This window comes from Lagopus muta, chromosome 19 (genome assembly GCF_023343835.1).
Source record: "Lagopus muta isolate bLagMut1 chromosome 19, bLagMut1 primary, whole genome shotgun sequence".
Taxonomy (NCBI): domain Eukaryota; kingdom Metazoa; phylum Chordata; class Aves; order Galliformes; family Phasianidae; genus Lagopus; species Lagopus muta.
In genome coordinates, this window is record NC_064451.1 from 1,166,200 (window position 1) to 1,187,369 (window position 21,170).

Below are 21,170 nucleotides of genomic sequence, written 5' to 3' on the forward strand. Positions count from 1 at the left end.
CCTGCGGGGAGCTTGTGGTGGTGCTTCTGGCAGGGGGATGTGGGGGTGAGGTGAAGGCATCCTGTGCTTTCACATGGGCCGTCCAGCCAAGGGCAGCCTTCCATTTGTGAAGCAGATCTGCTGGGTGTAGCACAGCAAAGGCTGCCACAGCCAGCAGCGGCTCCCCTTCTTCCAGACATGAAGGAGTCCAAGAAGGATGCCCTGCAGCCGCCCGTCCCTGAGCTGGACCTGAAGCCGGAGGCCAACAGGGAGCCTCTGGAGGAGGTGGATGTGCCTGAGAAGCCCGAGGTGGAGCTCAGCAACCTGGTGACCTGCTCCAAGCTAGCGCAGTCACAGGCATCCCTGCGCTCGGCCTCCTCAGTGGGCTCCGTGCGGGGTGATGAAGGTGGGGCTTATTCCGAATTCTTTGGGGATTACTCTCCGTTGTTTGACAATCGTCAGGACCCTGATAACATCAGTCTGCAAGGTTCGTAGTACTGTGCAGCAGTGTGCTGCTTGTGCACCGTGATGGAGGTGCTCTGGGATGGGGAGGATGGCTGCTCCGAGGCAAGAGCGGAGCTGGCTCTCCGAGGGACGTGGTGCCTGGTGCACTGGAGATTGAGACCGTGCTGGCTCAGCTCAGCCCCATGGTACTGAGCCTGTGTTCCAACAGATGATGTATCCAGGGAGCCTGAGCAGAGAAAGAGAAGGGGAGGTGCAGAGCCTGCAGCCCTGGGGGGAGGGATGGGGGGATGGCTGGTGACTGATGCTTCTAGCCAGTTTGTGGCCCTGAGCTGATGGGCCCCGTGCTGAGGCATGGAGCTGGCAGGCTCGTGGGCAGGTGGAGGCGTGCTGGCCTTAGCCCTTCCCTTTGTCTCTCTCCAATCCTGTCCTGCTGGCCTGCACACTCACTCACTAACATGCTGCTTGCACTCTTGGCCGCTGGGGGAGCGGCGCTGTCCCACACAGTGTGTGCTGCCCCCGTGGCTGAGCTGCTGAGTTTCTCCTCTTGGCCCTCCAGTGTGGTGTTCCAGAAAGCAACTTTGCCCTTCAGCCCCAGGCACAGGGTCAAGGCCATCCCTGCCCAGATGCTCAAAATGCACAAGCACAGAGTGTGCAGACAGAAGCCTGAAGGCAACTGTTTTATTTACGCATCCTTTTCTGGGTTATCCCACCAGTTCTTGTCATGATTAATTTATTGCTGTGACACTCTCCCTCCCCTGCCAGGGCTGCAGATTGCTCTGAGCGTTGCTGAATTTGGGTCACGGGAGGTAGAGCAGCAGCAGTGTGGCACTGCATCTGGGCTCTTCGGGTCCCAGCTCTGTGCTCGCTGGGTCCCTACGTGTGACCTGTTGCCACTCTTCCTGATTGGTGCTAAACCACTCTGGGCTGGCTGCAGCCAGTGGGAAGACGGAGGGGTACTGCCAAAAAACACCACTTTTGTTTCTTGAAAACTATTGTCACCGTTTCCCATTTTGGGCCAAGAAAAACCCGCCAGCCAGCCACCTTGCTTCATGCCATGGTCGTGCCGTGGCTCAGTGCCCCATCAGGTTGGCTGCATCCAGTTCAGTGCCAAGGGCAACTGCCAGCCAGGGCAAGTGATGGACCCCTGGGCTCACACCCTCCTCTTTGCTGTCCCTTCATTGCAGACCAAGAGGCTGATGTGGAGGCGGAGGACCACGATCTGGCTGGGCAGGGGAGCTTCAAGCTGGAGGGCTCATGGCTGAAGCTGCGCCAGTTCCACGGACTGATTGTCAAGCGCTTCCACTGTGCCAAGCGCAACACCAAGGCCCTCTTCTCTCAGATCCTCCTGCCTGCCTTCTTTGTCTGCGTGGCCATGACTGTGGCACTCTCTGTGCCTGAAATAGGTACCTGCAAGCCCTCATCCCAGTGGGTTTGGGAGGACACGGTGGAGTTCGTCCCGTTCCCTTTCCAGGGCCCAGGCTCATGCCTCACCCCAGGCTGGGTGTTCACCCTCCTCTGCATTGGCAGCAGCTTGGAGGGAGGGTATGCATCCCACTCTGCTGCCCCCACAGCAGCTGGGTCTCACTGACCTTCCCTCTCCTGCCTGCCCAGTGTGGCCAGCAGTGATGCTGAGGGGGAAGAGAAGGGGCAAGGACAAGGCCTGAGGGTGTTTGGCCAGCAGGCCTGTGAGTGTGGGGCCACATGGCCGGGTGCAAGCAGATTCCTGCCCTTGTCTCCACAGGTGACCTGCCACCCCTCATCCTCTCCCCATCACAGTACCACAACTACACCCAGCCCAAGGGCAATTTCATTCCTTACGCCAACGAGGAGCGGCGTGAGTACCGGTGAGAGCAGCATCCTCTACCCCGATCCTGTTCCCAGAACCTCCATGGGGAGAGGGGAGGGCAGCTCACAGCAGGTCTGGTGCTGGAGCAGGTTTGGGCTCAGAGCAGAGCCTGGCCAACACAGTGTCCCCATGCACAGTGTCCTCCATCCTCCTCTAGGGAGAGGTGCCAGCCCTGATGTGATGGTGAGCAGCAGCTTGGCTCTTGCCAGGCCTGGTCTGAGTGGGTACCCAGGGCTGTACAGGCATGGTGCCCGCGCCCCTTCAGCCACTGCAGGGACTTGCCCATAAAAAGATGGCCAAGGTGGGAATTCCCCTATTTTCTGTTTCTCGTTCCTCCTAATGTGCTCCTTTCCCTGCAGCCTCAGGCTGTCTCCTGATGCTAGCCCACAGCAGCTGGTGAACACCTTCCACCTGCCCTCTGGTGTGGGGGCCACCTGTGTGCTCAAGACAGCCTTCAACAACACACTGGACCAGCCCATGCAGACCCTGAACCTCAACAGCAACGAGTCCAAAATGCTGGCAGCCAAGTACTTTGATGCCATGTGCATTGACTCCTTCACCCAGGGCCTGCCGCTCTCCAACTTCGTGCCACCACCTCCATCCCCAGCACCTTCCGACTACCCTGTCTCAATGGATGAGGACCTGCTGCGTGCCTGGAACTCCACAACCTTCTCTACCATCAAAGGTATCACCTGCATCTGGTGTGTGGGTCTGTCTGGGCTGGAAATTCATCTCCAGGTGGGGCAATGTGTCTTCCTGCAGGAGCAGCTCCAAGTGCTGGTCAAGTGCAGCTTGCCCTGGCCATGGTGGAGCATTGCTTGTCTGCACTTCTGGTTCAGGGCTGGTGCTGGCCCCACAGCACTGCTCCCTGTCAGCTTCAGCAGTACTAGTGGAGCTCACAGGGCTGGTGACACCACTGAGAGTCTTGTGGCTGGGATTGCTGGGCTGGGTGCTTTGTCCCCAACCAGTGAAATGGTTGCACTGCTTGTTCCAGACACACTTCACACTCTGTCTCTGAGCCATTTCTGTAACCTGTCTGCTCCAGATTTTTTTTCCATGTCCATCCCCTGACATCTCTGGGGAACAAGAAACCACTTAAAGCCTAGGCCAGTGGGAGCCAGTGTGAGGAGAGCAGGAATATCCCTTCCTGCCCGGCTGGACCCCTTGGCTGAGCCTGCAGGGTGTCACTCCGTGTGCCCCTCTCATCCTGGCTGCCCTGTGCCACCCCACAGCTGCAGCTGCCAGGAGCGTGGCTGCAAGCTGCCTCCTCTACTCCACAGAGACCATCACCTCTGCCCCTTCCCTGCCCCGCATCATCCATGAGCCCATCAGGTGCACGTGCTCCATGCAGGGGACTGGCTTCTCCTGCCCCAGTGGCGTGGGGGGCCACCCGCCGCAGATGAAGGTGGTGACAGGGGACATCCTGGCAGACATCACAGGGCGCAACGTTTCTGAGTACCTGCTCTACACCTCGGACCGCTTCCGGCTGCACAGGCAAGAGAGAGGCTGGGGGTCCCACCCAGCACCGTGGGACAGGAGCCAGGGCTGCAGTCAAGTGCGGCCCCGCTCCTGAGCACAGGGGACAGCAGTCACTCTTTGGGCGTGCTTTGTCCTGTAGGTATGGAGCACTCACCTTCGGCAATGTCCAGAAATCCATCCCAGCTTCCTTTGGGGCCAGAGCTCCTGCCATGGTGCGCAAGATCGCAGTCCGAAGAACAGCCCAGGTAGGAGCATGCTGAGACCTGAGGCAGCTAGTAGGTGGGTGGGTGGCGGCGGCCCCAGCGTGATGGGAAGGAGGAGGGCAGCACCGCCTGCACAGCAGGGCCCGCTCATCAGCTGCTCTACAGCCATGCTTTCCACCAAGGGCTCTGTCAGGGATCTCTGTCCATAGAGCACTGCGCAGCGCTCCCACCACGTTGGATCAAACCCACTGGGTCAGCAGTGGCCTGCCTTCCTCACAGCCATGAACACAGGAGTACCCTGTGGCCATCCCACCCCATCCCATCCTGCATATCTGGCCTTGCCCAGCTCCTGCTGCCTCCCACCGCTCTTCTCTGCTCTTCCAGGTCTTCTACAACAACAAGGGCTACCACAGCATGCCCACCTACCTCAACGCTCTCAACAACGCCATCCTGCGAGCCAACCTGCCCAAGAGCAAAGGCAACCCTGCTGCCTATGGTGAGAGCCTGAAGGGTTTTTAAGACAAAAGTACATCAGGAACAGCTTGAGGGCATGGCCCAAAAAGGTCCTGATCTAAAATGCAGTGCTCCTCCTTTTGCCCAGCTGGTCAGGGGGCTCACTCTGCTTGGTTATGTGTGGCTTGAGGTCTGGACTTGGCAGGTTCTGGCGGGGGCAGTGCCTCCTGGGCTTGCAGACTTGTCTGAAGGATGCTGTCTGCCACATGAGGGTTGGGAGCTCGGTGTTGGTATCCGAGATGAGGAGGCAGGAGGCCACATGAGGGTGAGATAGGGTTCAGCCCCAAAGTGCTTCATTGCTTCTGGGCTGCAAGGAAGGAAACTCATCCTGCTGAGAGCCAGGACCACACAGGCTGGAGCTGTGGCAACATTTTCTCTCCCAAGCCAGCCTTCACACCCTGACATTTCTTTTTCCTGCAGGCATCACAGTCACCAACCATCCCATGAACAAGACCAGCGCCAGCCTGTCCCTGGATTACCTGTATGTGTGGGGAGCTGGTTCATGGGAGGGTGGCCATAATGTAGAATGGGAAGGAGCTCCCCGCTGTGGTTTGCAGGGGAAAGTTGAGGGTTCTGCTGTGCATGCACCATGGGGAGGGGGCGGGAGGCTGTGACACGGGAGTCCCTGTTTGTGTACAGAGGCTATCTAGGGTGGGCAGCTGAGGATGATGGTCTCTCTGCTCTTTCCTTGCTCCTGATGCAGCCTGCAAGGCACGGATGTGGTGATTGCCATCTTCATCATCGTGGCCATGTCCTTTGTGCCGGCCAGCTTTGTGGTGTTCCTGGTGGCTGAGAAGGCCACCAAGGCCAAACACCTGCAGTTTGTGAGCGGCTGCGACCCTGTCATCTACTGGCTGGCCAACTATGTGTGGGATATGGTGAGAGGGGCACATGGCCTCGTTGTTGATTCCCCTGGGCTGAATGGGCAGGCAGTCACTGAAGGTTCTGTCTCTGCAGCTGAACTACCTGGTGCCAGCCACGTGCTGTATCATTATCCTGTTTGTGTTTGACCTCCCGGCATACACCTCTCCCACCAACTTCCCTGCCGTCCTCTCACTCTTCCTGCTGTACGGGTACGTTGCTGAGATGAGTGAGCAGGGCAGGGGGTGAACTATGGTGCATCGGTGCATCCATCTGCACTGTGTGCACCAGGATCCAGCTCTGGGGCGGCCTGTGTGGCTGTTCTGCAGTTTCATGGAGTGGGAGATCCCAGGGAGGATGGCGCTGGGAGATCCCACAGCTCACTGGTTGTTGCCATGGTCCCTTTCCTGCCCCACTCACGTGCAGTCCTGCTACTTGCCTCCCCAGCTGGTCCATCACCCCCATCATGTACCCTGCCTCCTTCTGGTTTGAGGTGCCCAGCTCTGCCTATGTCTTCCTCATCGTCATCAACCTCTTCATTGGCATCACAGCCACCGTTGCCACGTTCCTGCTGCAGCTCTTTGAGCACGACAAGGTATGAGCTTCACAGCTCTGACTGGGGCCATCAGGAAGGGAGGAGATGCTCGCTCAACTTGGTGAGAGGGGCAATGTCCCTGGCATGGTACAAGGAACCAGGATGCTGTGCCAAAGCCTGTGGCTCCCACACAGCAACTGGTGGTGGTGCTGCCAGGGTGGTGCCAGGCAGGATGGGACCTCAGGAGGTCTCTACTGAAAACGCCTCTTCACAGCAGGGTCAGCTGTGAGCCCAGACTGCATCTTGTTGGCCATCCTGATCCTACCAGGTGCTTGCAGTCCCCACGGATGTTTCTGATGGCTGTATTCTCTCTGCCCATCTCCACAGGATTTGAAGTTGGTGAACAGTTACCTGAAGAGCTGCTTCCTTGTATTCCCTAACTACAACCTGGGCCATGGCTTGATGGAGATGGCCTACAATGAATACATCAATGAATACTATGCCAAGATCGGTATGGCCTCTTCCTCCCACCCTTCCTTGCTCCACGGTGCGCCAGCAGAGACCAATGTGCTGCACATCCCTTCCTACCACCCTGTGGGACTCTCCAGGGGTCTAGAGCAACCTAGAGCAAAGAGCTGGGGGATGTGAATGAGAGAGCCTTGGGAGCAGACACAGTCGAGGGCCCATTGAGAGTCATGTTGTGGTGCCAGTGATGCTGAGCACAGTCCATACATCAGCCCTGCAGACAGCAGAGGTTGTGAACCCTGGCAGAATTGCACATTTCTGCTGCCGTCACACTGCCTGTGGCGTGGGCACTGTGCAGTGATCTGAGAGATGAGACTGCAGGGACTGCTTTGTTCCAGATGTAATATCTTATTTGCATGGCTGCATTGCCCTACCAAAATGACCCTTTCACTAATTGCAGCTTCGACTTGGCGTCAGAAAGTTTTGGTGCTGCTGGCATCACGGGAAGTATTTAGGAGCAGAATCTGACATATCCATTCAGTACCCATTCTCAGTTGGATTGATCCACCCCACTGAGGTTGAAAAGTTGCAAGGTGATTTCAACGACAGATGTGTTGTGAATGGAAAGCCTTGTTGTAACCAGCAGTGGTGCCAGCAATGCCAGCCAGTCTGGGAAGATGCAGGAATGTGGCCAGGGAGGGGATGCGGGAACAGGGCAGTATCACATCCAGCCTAGCTGAAGACTTACAGTGAGCATGGCAGTGAGATAGCAGCTGCTGCTACCTGATTGTTTGCTGCTGACCCTCAGGGCAGGGGCATCACCCACATTACCTCCGCTCTGTTGTGGTGGTGGCCTTGTCCCCTGGAGCTGTCACACATGGGCCGGCTGTCCTCCCAGGAAAGTGCCCCCAGCTGCTCTGTGCTCTTCATCCCACTCAGGGCAATTTGATAAAATGAAATCACCCTTCGAATGGGACATCGTGACACGAGGGCTCGTTGCCATGACAATCGAAGGCTTCGTCGGCTTCTTCATCACCATCATGTGCCAATACAACTTCTTCCGGAAGCCCCAGTGAGTGTGGCAGGGCTGTGCAGGGCCGTGCTTCTGCTGCCTGCAGCCTCCCCAGCCCTTTGCAATGGGTCAGAGCTTTGCTCTGGAGCCTGAGCTCGGCACAGGCTCTGCCACCCATCCCCAGCCTCTGCCCCCTGGAGGGGTACGGGAAGGCAGCTTGACCCTCCACCCCGCCCCTCGCTCCCTTCCGCAGGCGGCTCCCAGTCTCCACCAAACCCATTGAAGATGACATCGATGTGGCCAACGAGCGGCACCGCGTCCTGCGGGGCGACGCTGACAACGACATGCTGAAGATTGAGAACCTCACCAAGGTACAGGCGCCCTGGGGTTTTGGCACAGGGCTGCTGTGGGGTGTTCAAGGGATGCAGGCTGGGCTGGGGTGCCGAGCTGAGCACCCTGCCCTGCCCTGCCAGGTCTACAAGTCCCGCAAGATCGGGCGCATCCTGGCTGTGGACCGGCTGTGTGTGGGTGTGCGGCCGGGGGAGTGCTTCGGGCTGCTGGGCGTCAATGGCGCGGGGAAGACGACCACTTTCAAGATGCTGACAGGGGATGAGAGCACAACGGGAGGAGAGGCCTTCGTCAACGGGCACAGGTATGGGGGCACGGGCTGGCGGCGGCTGCCTTCTTGTTTGTGGACAGGATGAGGGCTGCTTTGGAGCTTCCCATGCAGAAGCTGCTGCCTGCCCCTGGGGCTCGGCGGTGCAGCCCCGCATCCTGCTGGGCGCTTGTCTGTGCACTGTCTGTGATCCCGGCATTCCTTCTCCCTTCGGCCTCTCTGTCCCTTCTCACAGCATCCTGAAGGAGCTCCTGCAGGTCCAGCAGAGCTTGGGCTACTGCCCCCAGTTTGACGCGCTCTTTGATGAGCTGACAGCCCAGGAGCACCTGGAGCTCTACACGCGCCTGCGCGGCATCCCCTGGAAGGATGAGGAGAGGGTAGGGTTTTGGTTGGGTGCTTGGCAGTGCCAGAACGCTGGTGCTGTGTCACAGTCTGCTGTGGGAACAGCAAGATGGAGCAGGTGGTGGATGTGCTGGGCATTGAGGACTACTCCATCAGCCAGACCACCCTGGACAACGTGAGGCTGGGAATGGCACGAGCAGCTGGGTGCTCATGCTGAGGGAGGGTGGCAGTGTCCATCTATCACTGGTGGGCACCACAGTGGGTGCAGCCCCCCTCATGACTCTGCGTGCTGCTGCCCCACGGTAGTGCTGCCCCAGCAGTGCTCCTGCTGCATGTCCATACACCAGAGCTGGGCATAGGTGCAGGGAGGCCCCACTGGTGCTCAGAGCTGTGTGAGGAGCTGTCATGGGGTTATTTGCCCATTGCCCTCTGCCAGCTCTTCACATCCTTTGCCCAGGGGTGTTTGGGGCCCCAGGAGAGTGATCACAGCCCTCTGCACCTTGCAGGTGGTGAAGTGGGCATTGAAGAAGCTTGAATTGACCAAGTACGCTGACAAGCCTGCCAGCACCTACAGCGGAGGCAACAAGAGGAAGCTGTCCACAGCCATTGCTTTGATTGGATACCCAGCCTTCATCTTTCTGGTGCGCCGTGGCCCCCTGGCACCCTGTGACATGGGGTCCTCATCCCACTCCCAAAAGCCCCACTCTCCCACTCAGTTCCATACCCCTGGGTGTGGACCAGGCTAGCGTGCAGCTATCCCGGGTGAAACAGTGCCCTGGGAAGGGGCTTCCTGCCCCATGGGCTTTGCCACGAGCATTCCAAGCTGGGGAGCAGGGAGGCAGAGCTGTGCCCGTGCAGTGGGAAGGGAATTGCAGAGTTTCCCCTGAGAGCTGGCTTGTCTGAGGGTGCCATGTGTCCCGCAGGATGAGCCTACTACAGGGATGGACCCCAAGGCACGGCGCTTCCTCTGGAACCTCATCCTGGATGTCATCAAGACAGGCCGCTCCGTCGTGCTCACATCCCACAGGTCCGAGGGCTTTAGGCTACACCTGCAGTGCCTCCTGGCATCTCATGCACTATGGCGAATGGTGGGGGGGAGAGAGGCTGTTTGGCCTCTGGGGGACGGCATATGGCAAAGGGCACAGGAGTGGAGAGAGCCTGGGTCACCCTGCTGCTGCCTCCCAGCACTGGTGGTGGTGGGCCTGGTGCATCAGGTGAAGGCCTGGGAATCTCGGCTCCCTGTGTGCCACAGCCTGCAGCTGCTTGCTGGCTGCCTATGCCACAAGTCTCCAGGCTCAGGCCTGCCCTCTCTCCCCAGCATGGAGGAATGCGAGGCGCTCTGTACCCGTCTGGCCATCATGGTGAATGGGCGGCTGAAATGTCTTGGCAGCATCCAGCACCTGAAGAACAGGTAAGAGCCTGGGGGGGTCCAACAACCTGCTGGGAGGTGCCAAATGGCAAGGTGATGGCATGGCATCCACCCCGAGCTTACAGCTTTTTGTGCAGATGCTTTAGAGGGTGGGCAGGGGGAGCGGGGCAGTCCTGGTGGAAGCAGTCACTGCATCCCCAGCAGGCAGGTGGCCGTGGGGTTGGTCTTTCCCCACAGAGATGCGGGTGAGATGGTAGGGCCTCATGAAAACCCCATCCCTTTGCAGGTTTGGTGATGGCTACATGATCACAGTGCGCACAAAGTCCAGCCTCAACGTCAAGGAGGTGGTGAGGTTCTTCAACCGCAACTTCCCTGAGGCCATCCTCAAGGTAACGTCCCAGCAGTGGCAGTGCTGCCTCTGCCAGCCCATGCCGTCATGGAAGCAGCCTTCATCCCCCAAGGGACTTCATCTTCCCTTCAGCTAGGGGGATGTGGGTGATGCGACACAGTTGTGGGGAGTGAGTGCTCCAATGTGACCTTGGTGACTTTGCAGGAGAGGCACCACACTAAGGCCCAGTACCAGCTCAAATCGGACCAGATCTCGCTGGCACAGGTCTTCAGCAAGATGGAGCAGGTGGTGGATGTGCTGGGCATTGAGGACTACTCCGTCAGCCAGACCACCCTGGACAACGTGAGGCTGGGAATGGCACGAGCAGCTGGGTGCTCATGCTGAGGGAGGGTGGCAGTGTCCATGTGCCTGCCAGAAGCCTTCAGGGCAGGAGCGAGTGCTTGGCTGGGAACGTGGGGGCACATGGAGGCTGTCACAGCAGTAGAGGTGCCAGGTGAGGGGCAGCCCCAGGGCAGGGCTCTCACCCTTGTTCCTTCCAGGTGTTTGTGAATTTTGCCAAGAAGCAAAGCGACAACCTGGAGCAGCAAGAGACGAGCCCCAGCTGTGCCCTGCAGTCCCCCTGGGAGCGAGTGCTGAGCCTGCTGCGCCCGCGGGCTGCGCCCACAGAGCTGCGGGCCCTGGTAGTGGAGGAGCAGGAGGACCTGGAGACAGATGATGAAGGCCTCATCAGCTTTGAGGAGGAGAGGGTGAGAGGCAGCCCCAGCATCTCAGTGTCCCCGCTGTCCATTCTGTCCTTGTCATGGGGCTCCAGCATCATACCTGGGCCCTCATCCTGGGAAATCAAGGCCAGACAGGGGCGAGACCTGAGGGTGCTTACCAGGGGAGGAGGGGTCTGGGGGCTCCCCCAGCTCCTGGGCAGAGTGCCTCCCCCTGAGCACTGACATCTGTGCGTCCCCAGGCTCAGCTGTCGTTCAACACGGACACACTGTGCTGAGGAGCTGAGGAGGAGCCACATCCCTGGGCTGTGATGCCATTGAACACTTTTTGCCTTTCCCCTCCCTTCGCCCCTGTGGTGTGGATGCAGCTGGCATGGGGATGTGGATGGCCGCCTCCTCCCGCCCTGCTGCTGGAGAGGACGTGGCGGGTGCAGCACCAGCCCTGACGGACCCTGCAAGCCGCCACCCCAGCCCTCCTTGTCCCGTTCAGTTCCAGGGCTGTGTCCCCATGCCACATCTGTGGCTGCCAGGTCACCAGGCTGGTGCTTGCCACGAACAGACTGTGAAGAGAAGGATGTGATGCCGGTGCCACCAGTCCCTCACGTCCCAGGGCGGGGAGGAGGCCATTGAGAGCGGTGCCTTCGGACAGCCACGTTGCACCCGCCCCAGGGACCCCTGATTATGGGAATGCCCCTGTTCCGTCCCAGCCCAGGCCTGGCCCTGGTGTGATCAGAGGAAGGACTGCTGCTTTCTCCTTGTTGCCATCGCTTGCTGGGCTTGGTGCTGGCCATGGCATCGCAGGGGCTCAGTGGCTCAGCACGGCAGGGGCCGGAGCTCTGGTGCTTCACCCTCGTTTGATCACTGCTGCCGGTGCTGCTGCCAGGACCTTGCTGTGCCCGCACCCCCGTGAACCCCCAGCTCACTGCTGTGTCCCAGGCTGCTCCTGCCTGGGGCTGGTGCTGGGCCTACTCTGCCTTGCCTTCCCCGGCTTGCTCTGTGCACTCGGTGCCATCCCTGGGGCAGGGCACCACCACCCACGCCAAGAGGCACGTGGTGGGGCAGAGGGGTATTTCACAGGGTATTTCACATGCTGGCACCAGCTGTTTCTCCCCTCTGCCCCCAACTGCGTCCTCCAGCCCCCTGCCTGCTGCTAGCCCCTGCTTTCCATGCCCCACAGCAGGCAAAGTGCAGCGCTGCAGCTGTGCCCCCATTCTGCTGTCACCCATCCTGTTCTCTGTGTCCATGGCCCAGTGCAGGAGTGTTGGTTCACTGGGGGTACTGAAAAGGAGCTGCTGCACCCAGGATTGTTTCTGAGCCTGGAAGCAACCTCGAGGGGGTGAGGGCAGGGCGAGCCCACCTGGACACCGGTCAGTGCAGAGCAGTGGTACTCGAGCTGTTGGGCAGGGAAGGACGGCAGCTGGCAGCGGCGCTGTGCCCATCCATGTGCAGCGCCACCCTCAGGGCGGCAGCTCCCCTCCTTTCTGCAGAGGGTCCTGCCACCTCCTCACCCACGGGGGGCTGTGCCCAGCACCCCCAGACTGCAGCTTTTCAGCGGCCCACAGCCGTGCCCAAAGCAGGGTGACTGCTGAGCCTGCTGCTAACCTGGCCGTCGCTCTGCATCCCAGGGCTCCCACCCTCCCGAGGTGGCCGTGCCCTGCTGCCCGCGCTGTGCTGCCTGTGCCCCCTCCTGCCCAGCTGCTGTGAGGCGGCTCCGGCAGCCCGGGCTCGCTGCGATGTGGGCAGTGCTGTGGGGGTACGGGACGGGGCTGCTGCTGCCTCTGCTCAAGGACGGAGCCGAGGTGGGAGCGGTGCTACTTTGCCTGCTGCTGCGCCCACAGCCCGCCGGTCCAGTGTGCCACTACTAGAAATTGTGATACAATATACAGTATTTTCAATAGGGGAAAAACTGGGGTGGGGAGATAAGCTCTATTTTCAGATTTTTCAGACCATATATTTTTTACGGCATACTGGAAACTGGCCGGTCCCTGGGTGGTGCAGGGGGCAAAGACGGGCGCTGGGGGAGCAGCGAACTGTGGGTTCGCCCTTTGCCGACAGGGAAAGGAGAGACCGTGTCACCTGCAGGTGTGACCTGGGAGGGGGGACAGCTCAGCCCCCTCCGTGCACGGCGCCCTGCCCTGCTACAGGACTGTACTCTTCCCACAGCTGCCCTGCTGTTGCGCCTCTGGGGCTACTCGTGCAAGGAGACACCGCCACCCCCAGCCCAGCACTCCCACCCGGTGCCGTCCCGCTGTCCTTGGGTGCTCGGCAAAGGCCGTTGTGCCCCTCGCAGGGTGCCCAGCAGAGCCTGGGGGCCGCGTGCCCTCCCTGCTCCTGGTGCGGGAGGACCGTGCAGAAAGGTGCCCCACGGCAGCGGGGCTGGAGCAGCGCGTTGCCCAGGGCGGGGTGCCCGCTGCCTTAACACTGTTTGCTTTCTTGAGTTCGGCCCCGCTTCCCAGCTCGCCTCCCCCCGCACCGCCGCAGGAGCAGCTCCTGTGCCATGCGCGGCCCCGAGCGCGGGGCACCCCGGTGGGTGGGGGTGCTCCGAAGGAGCCTGTACATTGCTAGCAAAAAAAAAAAAGGAAAAAAAAATGAAATGTGAAAATAATGATTGTTTTAAATAAAAAATAACTGAAGCCAGCAAGGCTGGGTAACGAGCGGCAGGCAGGGGGTGGAAATGCCAACGCTGCAGGACGGGGCCGGGCAGGAGGTGAGGAGCGGCTCAGTGCCCTGGGAAGGGCGGGGGCCGCAGGGGCACGGCGCTGGGGCATCGCCCGGAGCCCGTGCGCGGCTGGCGGGGGGGCACGGAGCGCCGCGGGCACAGCAGCCCCTGGGCAGAGCCGCCCTTTGCCGCTCCGCTGCGGTCGTGGGGCCCCGCGACGGGGCGGCCCCTCCGTGCCGTGGGGCCACGCGTGGGTGGGAGCGGGAGCACCCCGGGGAGGAATGTGGGTTGGGAGGGGCCGCAGCTCCGGCACGGGCTTGCGGCACAGTCAGCGCTCAGCCGCCGCCCAGCATGGACGAGAAGCCCGAGATCCAGCTCTTCGTCAAGGTGAGGACCCGCACGGGGCCGCGGGTCGCGGCTGCCGCTGCCTGCGAGTGCCGAGGTCGCCAGCGTTGCCGTCAGCGTCCGAGCGCTGCCACGGCCGCCCCGGGGGCTGCATCGGAGCGCGGCGGCTGAGCTCTGCCTTTGCCCGCAGGCGAGCGAGGACGGGGAGAGCGTGGGGCACTGCCCCTTCTGCCAGCGGCTCTTCATGGTGCTGCTGCTCAAAGGAGCGCCCTTCACCCTCACCACCGTGGACACGAAGAGGTGAGCGGTGCTCCGCGACGCGCTGCCTGCCTGGGGGCGTGGGGTGGGACAGCCCTGCTCCGTGCACCGGCCCGGAGGGTGCGGGGAGGTCTCACTACGTGGGGAAGGGGCTGAGGACGCTTGTTGTACCCCCTGGCTGTCCACCGTTCCCTAAGGGAGGGCAGCGGACGCTTCTCGGGCGGAGCTGCCACGGCACACACGGGGCAGGAGCAGCCGCCGTGGAACGCCTCATCCTTCTGCCCGGAACAGGTCCCGGTGCGCCGCAGCGGGCGTCAGCAGCTTCCTCTCTCCTGCAGGGCACTGGATGTGCTGAAGGACTTTGCGCCCGGCGCTCAGCTGCCCGTTCTGCTCTACAACGGAGACTCCAAGACCGATACAGTCACCATCGAGGACTTCCTGGAGGCCAGGCTGGCACCCCCCGCGTCAGTGGCTGGCACTGCCCTGAGAAGGGCTAAAGAGGGGTGGAGACGCTGAGGAAGGGGCGGGGGTGGCAGCTTCCAGCCGTGCTGCCTCCTTCCCCAGCTATGCCCATGTCCCCGCAGGTTCCCCAGCCTGGTCCCGCGATACAAGGAGTCAAGGCTGGCTGGAAACGACATCTTCCACAAGTTCTCCACCTTCATCAAGAACCCAGTGCCTGCTCAGGATGAGGGTGAGGAGCTGGGCGGCAGGTCGTGCCCTTCCGTGCCGTGTGGGGCAGCGGCAGCCTGGGCCAGGCGAGAACGGTGCAGGCGCAGTGCCGGCAGAGCAGGGGCTGGAGGCTGCCTGCTGCTCTGACTGCGCACTGCTGCCGCCCCACAGCACTGCAGCGGAACCTGCTGAAGGCTCTGCTGAAGCTGGATGAGTACCTGAGCACACCCCTGGAGCATGAGCTGGCCCGAGAGCCCCACCTCCGCACCTCCCAGCGCCGCTTCCTCGACGGCGACCAGCTCACGTTGGCTGACTGCAACCTGCTGCCCAAGCTCAACATCGTGCAGGTGCGTGGCTGTCCCCACTGCACACCTTCTTTCCTTGCCTTGTCTCCCTGGTGCTGCCTGCCCCATGCTCTCACCTTCTCTTGGGTATTCACCTGCCACCTGCCTGCAGCAACTTCCCTTTCCCACATGCCATCCCCTGGCTCGCTGTGCCCCCCAGATGCCTGGCACCCCACAGCTCCTGCCCAGCACAGTGCTTTCCCAGACCCCACTCCTTCTGCATCCTGCACCGAATGCCCCTCCTCCATCCTGCGCTGTGCCAGCGATGTCCTGTTGCCCCTGGCTCCCACCAGTGAGCATCACCAGCTCCCGGCTGCAGCCCCCCTGGCTCACTGCAGGCACACAGCAATGGGCTGTTTCTGCCCACAGATCGTCTGCCAGCATTACCGCCGCTTCGGCATCCCCAAGGACCTGCAGGCTGTGTGGCGCTACCTTAACAACGCTGCTGAAACCAAGGAGTTCAAGTACACCTGTCCCAGCAGTGAGGAGATCGTGCAGGCCTACCGCTCCGTTGTCCGGTCCCCGCAGTGAGCCGGGCAGACGCCCAGGCGGGCACAGGGCCAGGCACCAGCTCAGCACCTGCCTGGTCCTGCTGCTCCCACCGCCATCCTGCCCGCACGCGCTTGGGAGGGCAGAGCATCGGCACCCAAATTTCCCCAGCTGGCACCCAAGGTGCCTCACACTGAGCCTGCCAATGCTTTCTTGCTTCTCGTGTCACCCTCTCTGCTTGGCCGGGACACCCTCGACCCACCCTGCGGTCCCTCAAGCTTTAAGGATGGGTACAGCCACGGGCACCGCTTGAAACAGAACTGGACGATGCAGAGGAAACACTGGGGGCTGGGGAAGAAAACCTGCCTGGAGGGCAGTGCACTGCAGTGGGAATCCCTGCAGCCTCCCACCATGCGAGCTGCCCTAAGCAGGGCTGTGGCCAGGACAGCTGGCATTGCAGTGTCTGTGAGCAGCAGCACAGGGTGAGGGGAACAGGCACAGGTGTGGCAAAGCCCTGGGAATGGAGCTGGAGGGGACACTGCAGCACCCTGCCCTGTCACCGCTGCCCTGGCAAGGGGAGCAGAGGGCAATGTCCCACCAGGACTTGCTGCTAGGAAGCTCTCTGGAGCAGATTTGGGACAGGGATGGGGATGAAATGGGGAAAGTCCAAGCCATGCATCAGAGCACTTGGAAATCAATAAAGGCTTTGCAAGTGAGACAGGAGTGTGTCTGCAGTGACCTGCCGCTGTAGCTGCCCCCTTCGCATGGCTTGGCTCTTTGGGAGGGTGGAGAGGCTCTCACCAGTCACCCACCCGTCACTGGCACAAAACTGGCGAGAAAGTGCACTCTTTGGAGCCTTTGAGCTTCCAGATTGAGCTGAAATTGGCTGCTGAGCAATAGAAGTGTAGAATGAAATGACACACACACTGTCACGCTGGCCGGGTACCCAGACCTGCTGGCCAAAACCAGAAATGAGCTTTACTGGCAATAAGTTAAGCACAGACATCCTTTAAAAAATATCTTTTGATGCTCTTTTAAAAACCCCAGCAACTCATAGCAAGTGGGGCAGAAGGGTGGCACCTGTCAGCAGGGAAAAGCTGCAGGGCAAAAAGCCACCACTTTGTCACCGCTGCCTCGCCTGCCCCCAGAGTGTGCCCCAGCACAGCCCAGGAGCCGCTGCCCACCGGGACCAGCCGGTGCCGCCTGCCCCAGGCAACCCAGCCCTGCATGCATCGCACCTGCAGAGCAGCATGGTGCAGGCAGACCTCAGTGGCCACACGTGGATGACAAGGCTGCTGTTGGGAGGATGGAACAGCGCAGGTCATGAGTCTTCAAAGTCCACTCCAGATGGAACAGACTTGCTAGAAAAGGATACAGGGAGTGACACCAAGGTGTGCACCCTGCAGAGCACAGCCCAGCAGATCTCAGGCCCAGCACCGGGCTGTGGAGCAGCACGTACCTTTTGAAGCCAGGGTTAATGAGGGACTCTCCCGGGATCTTTCTCTTTGCTGGCAAAGCAGAGCCAGCAGCCCTGTTCTTTCTGGGGCTCGGGTCTGCCTCAGACGGGAGGAGGGACAGGGAAAGCAAGAGGTCAGCGGGGGGCTCTGGCAGCCCTGCAGGCCCTTCTGAGCCCGGAGAGCACCTATGGCAGCCACAGTGGGTGAGGAAGGCCCAGGGGAGCTGCCGGGGCCTTCAGCCTGGGAGAGCATCAGTGCCGGCCCTCCCCTGCAGCTGGGCACACTGCCTGCCCGCTGATGCACCGCACACCTCGGGAGCTGCCGCGCTGAGCCGGGCCCCTCCTGGGCCAGGGAGGGCACTGACAGCAGTGCGGGCAGCAGCCACGGCAGAGGAGGCTCAGGACCCTGGGGGGCTCCCAGTCCCCTCAGCCTCCTAGAGGATGAGAAAGCGAACAAATGTGCAGCACAGCCCCCAGAACCGCTCACCTGGCAGGATGGGCTGCTGGCTCTGGAGGGCGTTCTTCTCAGGGCTGTAGCTCAGCGTGCCCAGCACTGTGTGACAGGAGCAGGGGTCACAGCTCATGCCTGTGTCTTCCTAGCACTTCCCTGCCCTGCACGGCCATACGGCTCCCTCCTCCCGTACACCTCCACGCGGGGACCTCCCCACCAGGAAGGCACTTCTGTGCACGGAGGTGTCCCGAGAACACGGCTGTGCTGCTGCACGCAGAGCGTGGCTTTGCGCGAGGAATCTCCTGCCCGAGGATCTCCGCACGGCGCCGCCCGTGGGCACACGGCATCCGCAGCAGGAGAAACGGATGCTGTAAAGACCCCCCCCCTTCTCGCGGGGCCCCTCCGACGGCCGCGAGCCGCCCGCCCCTCTCCCCCCGCCCCGTCCCGCGGCCGCACCTTCCAAGCGTTCCTCCAGGTCCCGGACGCGGGCGGCCATGGCGAACAGCAGCGCCTGGAGCTGCGGCCGCGCCTCGGCAGCGGGCAGCCGGGGAAGCAGCAGCGCCTCCTGCCCCTCCCGCAGCCGCAGCGTGGCCGCCCCGTCCCGCAGCCCCAGAGATACGGCCCCGCGGCCCAGCGCTGCCCTGCTGGGATGGAGCGCAGTGAGCCGGGTCCCCAGCCCGGCGGGGGATGGACGGACGGACGGACGGACGGAAGTCCCGGGTCCCCCTCACCCGCTGGGCGCCCACCTGAGTTCCGCGAAGCCGTCCTCCGGCGAATCCCCGCCGAGCCGCGCGGCCCACATCTCCAGCGCGTCTGTCACACTGCGGGGCAGAGGTTCAGGCCGGGGCTCATCGCCTCCCGCCCCGCTCCGCCCCGCCCGGCACTCACTAGACGGTGGCGGCCGAGCCGGGGCCGGACGCGGGGCGGCAGTAGCAGAGGTAGCGGTCCGCACCGTCCCGCAGAACTGCGAACGGCCCCGACGGCTCCGCCATGGCAGTGCCGGAAGGGGCGGAGCTGCGGGAACTGCCGGCCCCGTGATGGTGCACCTCGGGCTGCGGCGGGTGGAGGACAGCGTGGCCGCCAAACACCCGGTGCGTGCGGGGCGGCGAGGCCGGGGGGAGCGGGGCGGATGGGGCCGGTGTCCCCGCGCTGACGCTGTCCCCGCAGGCGCTGCAGCAGTACGCGGCGTGCCAGGCCCACGCCTTCATGAAGGGCATCGGCACCTTCCTGGCAGGTACGGCCGCGGAGAGACGCGGCGGGCGCGGCTGCCCGGTGCTAATTGCTCCCCGGCCCTGACGGCGCTGTGGCCGGGACCGCCCGGCTCGCTGTTTGGGCAGGCGGCGGCGCTGCTTTTGCCGTGCAGAAGCTGGTGAACAAGAGGCTGCCGTACGCGCTGCAGTGGAACCTGCTGCTGTCTGTGGGTGAGTGCCCCGCGCCGACCCCCCGGCCCCGCTCCCTGCCCGGTGACGGCGCGGGGCCCCGCGGGGAGCGCAGCCCGAGCTGCGGGAGCGGAGCCGCGTTTGCGGTTGTCGGCCGATCGCCCTCCTGCTCCCCAGTGCCCGGGGGGATCGGGCGCTGCTCACGGGCAGTTGCACAGCCCGCGTTAGAGGGAGGACACCCGCGTGCCGGTCTGTCCAGCGGCAGGGTCCTTGGCCAGCTATATGGTGACCAGAGTGGAGACGCAGAAATGCTCGGACTTCTGGATTTACTTGGAGACGGGCACATCCCCGCAGGAGCACCGCACGGCTGACGGAGCGCCTCAGCCTGCAGGTGGATTTTGTGTCTCTCCCACGGCTCTCCCTGGGCTTGGCTTGGTTCTTCCCTGCTGCAGCTCTTTGCCGTTCCTGCCTCATAACTAAACTGGCTGCTGGCTGCGTCCTTGTCACAATCCTACCTGTCCCACAGTGACACCCTCCAGTTGAGGAGCTCCCTTCCACAGGGCAGCAGCAGCAGCTCCCCGGGGTTGCAGCAGTTCAGGGCTGTCAGTGCTCCCTTCCTGCCCTGGCCCAGTGCCCTGCAGTGCTCTGTGCCCATTGCCTTCCCAGCAGCAACCTGGTACAGCCGCTGCCCGCTGACCTGCCTGTTTTCTGCATTCACAAGAGCTGGGGCTTTTTGTTTGCTGGAGTAGGAATAGGGCTGGGGATGAGCTAGCAAACCGTGCTTGTGCTTGAGCCACTGCTCAATGGAAAACACTGGGCTGGAGCTGGGGGTTCCTGTGGCTGCCTCTTGCTGTCCCTGTTGGCATCGTGCTGCTGAAGCTCAGTAAAGCTGAAGAGGTATTAAGCACTTCCCTGGGGCTCTGTGCTTCTCTGCTTACCCCTGCCAAACATGCTGGGATCATCTGGGGTCCAAGGAGCTTGCTCTTATCTGTTGCAGACAATCTGTTCGGCCTGGAGGATGCAGAGAGAGTGCCACCACCCGTGAGGAGGAACAAATACGGGGACATCGTGGAGTAGCCAGGAGCACGGTGTGCTGTGCCCACATCCTGCTGCTGCCCTCAGCCCTTCTGTCTGCTTGGTGTGCCCCTGCAGTGTGGGAGACATCTGCAGTGCTGCTGGGGAGCTCAGGGGAGTCCCAGCAGTTGTGTGTGAGCACCCAATAAAAGTCCTGAGCTGAATGCACACGCTGTGAAGGAAGTCATGTCTGGCAGTGGGGTGGAAGGAGCTGGTGGCAAACGTCACCTGGACGCATCCCCTCTGCTGTATGTTGAAGCAGAAAAATCTGGTCTCTCTGAGACCGCAGGAGTCACAGCCCAAGTGTGCTGGGCTGCGAAACATCTCTAGACGTGGACGTGAGGAGGCAGAGCTGCTGCCACACTCTCTGGTCACTGAGCATTGCTGATCACAGTCTCCCTGTGCTCATAACAGCATGACTTGTTTGCTCGCCCAAATGCTGCTGTTCTGAATCTTCTGCAATGCTGTCTGTCCCAAAGGGGGGGATCAAGGTGTGCGTGCCCAGAGCCGGGCTGAGACACCCTGCTGGCCTCGGGCTCTGCCTCTGGATGCTGTACCCACGGGGAAGGGAATGCTTGAATGCCCAGAGAGGCACCCGGGAAGATCTGGAATTTTATGTCTTTTTTTTCTCCCCTAATTGCAACCCTTGAACGAAGCCCGTAGGTTAAGCCGGCAGCTCTGTGTGGATCTGAATCGGTTGCAGCTGAATTTCTCAAATGGGAAAACTGATGGGAAACCCGGGTGCTGCAGCAAGCCGCTTTCTTCCAGCGGGGCGGCAACTGTTCGTCTTCAGAGGGGGAACTGAAGCGCTGCCTTCCGCCTGCGATCCGGGCGCAGTCACTGAGCAGAGCCGCGGGAGGGAGCTGTGTGCTGGGAAAGGGGGAGGCGGGAGGAAACGTCGGAGCATCGTGAGTCGGAACCCTGTTTGCTCCTCCGTGGAGATGGGAAGCAGCTGTCAGAACAGCTGAAGTGAGAAAAGGGCTCATTCAGCAGAGCAGGGCGCTACAGCAACGCGATGAGAGCAGGGCAGGATGTCAGTCGGTGAGGAAACCGGCGGAGCAGAAATGGTGCTGTGAGAATAGGGAGGGCAGCCAGAAGCTGCTTCTCTCCTGAGGAACGTGGCCGAGCAGCGGGCTGTGAGCAGGCGGGATTGAGGAGCTAGGATGGCCTCTGTGCGGTTGTCCAGGTGGTTCTGTGGGCCTGGTGGCTCAGAGCTGCCTGCCCTGACAAACTGAATTTCTGCAGGCTGCTGTTCTGCCCTGCGTGGCCATCAGAGCCTTTCCTGCGTGCCCGGGG

The 21,170-nt window shown here is 61.7% G+C and overlaps 4 protein-coding genes across 7 annotated transcripts in view; 3 read left to right on the top strand and 1 right to left on the bottom strand.

The window, feature by feature from the left end:
* Window positions 1-13,293, top strand: part of ABCA2 (ATP binding cassette subfamily A member 2) — a 33,077-nt gene extending 19,784 nt beyond the window's left edge. For 2 of the 3 annotated variants that reach the window (XM_048965836.1, XM_048965838.1), the window contains 23 exons: window positions 176-466; window positions 1,629-1,847; window positions 2,186-2,288; window positions 2,650-2,975; window positions 3,571-3,784; window positions 3,909-4,014; window positions 4,357-4,468; window positions 4,906-4,966; window positions 5,189-5,363; window positions 5,443-5,558; window positions 5,794-5,941; window positions 6,269-6,392; window positions 7,286-7,418; window positions 7,612-7,729; window positions 7,832-8,010; window positions 8,210-8,351; window positions 8,823-8,957; window positions 9,240-9,343; window positions 9,635-9,727; window positions 9,972-10,074; window positions 10,239-10,376; window positions 10,574-10,780; window positions 10,993-13,293. In XM_048965836.1, coding sequence (XP_048821793.1) covers window positions 176-466; window positions 1,629-1,847; window positions 2,186-2,288; window positions 2,650-2,975; window positions 3,571-3,784; window positions 3,909-4,014; window positions 4,357-4,468; window positions 4,906-4,966; window positions 5,189-5,363; window positions 5,443-5,558; window positions 5,794-5,941; window positions 6,269-6,392; window positions 7,286-7,418; window positions 7,612-7,729; window positions 7,832-8,010; window positions 8,210-8,351; window positions 8,823-8,957; window positions 9,240-9,343; window positions 9,635-9,727; window positions 9,972-10,074; window positions 10,239-10,376; window positions 10,574-10,780; window positions 10,993-11,028 — 3,383 coding nt within the window. In that variant the 3' untranslated portion in view covers window positions 11,029-13,293. The remainder of the gene's footprint in view (window positions 1-175; window positions 467-1,628; window positions 1,848-2,185; window positions 2,289-2,649; window positions 2,976-3,570; window positions 3,785-3,908; window positions 4,015-4,356; window positions 4,469-4,905; window positions 4,967-5,188; window positions 5,364-5,442; window positions 5,559-5,793; window positions 5,942-6,268; window positions 6,393-7,285; window positions 7,419-7,611; window positions 7,730-7,831; window positions 8,011-8,209; window positions 8,352-8,822; window positions 8,958-9,239; window positions 9,344-9,634; window positions 9,728-9,971; window positions 10,075-10,238; window positions 10,377-10,573; window positions 10,781-10,992) is intronic. The other variant, XM_048965837.1, reaches the window with a different exon arrangement.
* Window positions 13,294-13,518: 225 nt separating this feature from the next.
* Window positions 13,519-16,282, top strand: CLIC3 (chloride intracellular channel 3). Its single transcript, XM_048965839.1, is given in 7 exon segments — window positions 13,519-13,731; window positions 13,733-13,796; window positions 13,945-14,054; window positions 14,351-14,476; window positions 14,597-14,703; window positions 14,853-15,028; window positions 15,395-16,282. Coding segments are annotated over 7 exon segments (786 nt in total). The 5' UTR covers window positions 13,519-13,690; the 3' UTR covers window positions 15,557-16,282.
* A 165-nt stretch (window positions 16,283-16,447) lies between these two features.
* On the bottom strand, window positions 16,448-18,418 carry PAXX (PAXX non-homologous end joining factor). 2 transcript variants are annotated; one of them, XM_048965841.1, is made up of 6 exons: window positions 18,310-18,418; window positions 18,168-18,242; window positions 17,878-18,065; window positions 17,458-17,523; window positions 16,974-17,067; window positions 16,448-16,875 (listed from the first exon to the last, which is right to left on the bottom strand). In XM_048965841.1, exons 1-6 carry the CDS (start codon window positions 18,411-18,413, stop codon window positions 16,836-16,838), a joined length of 567 nt encoding a protein of 188 aa, XP_048821798.1. In that variant the 5' UTR covers window positions 18,414-18,418; the 3' UTR covers window positions 16,448-16,835. The 2 variants fall into 2 exon arrangements, with proteins under 2 accessions (XP_048821798.1, XP_048821797.1); XM_048965840.1 differs by having other exon boundaries at window positions 16,462-16,875; window positions 17,878-18,062.
* Window positions 18,405-20,397, top strand: TMEM141 (transmembrane protein 141). The gene is made up of 5 exons (XM_048965843.1): window positions 18,405-18,512; window positions 18,589-18,655; window positions 18,759-18,842; window positions 19,060-19,191; window positions 19,798-20,397. Exons 1-5 carry the CDS (start codon window positions 18,459-18,461, stop codon window positions 19,875-19,877), a joined length of 417 nt encoding a protein of 138 aa, XP_048821800.1. The 5' UTR covers window positions 18,405-18,458; the 3' UTR covers window positions 19,878-20,397.
* Window positions 20,398-21,170: the final 773 nt, after the last annotated feature.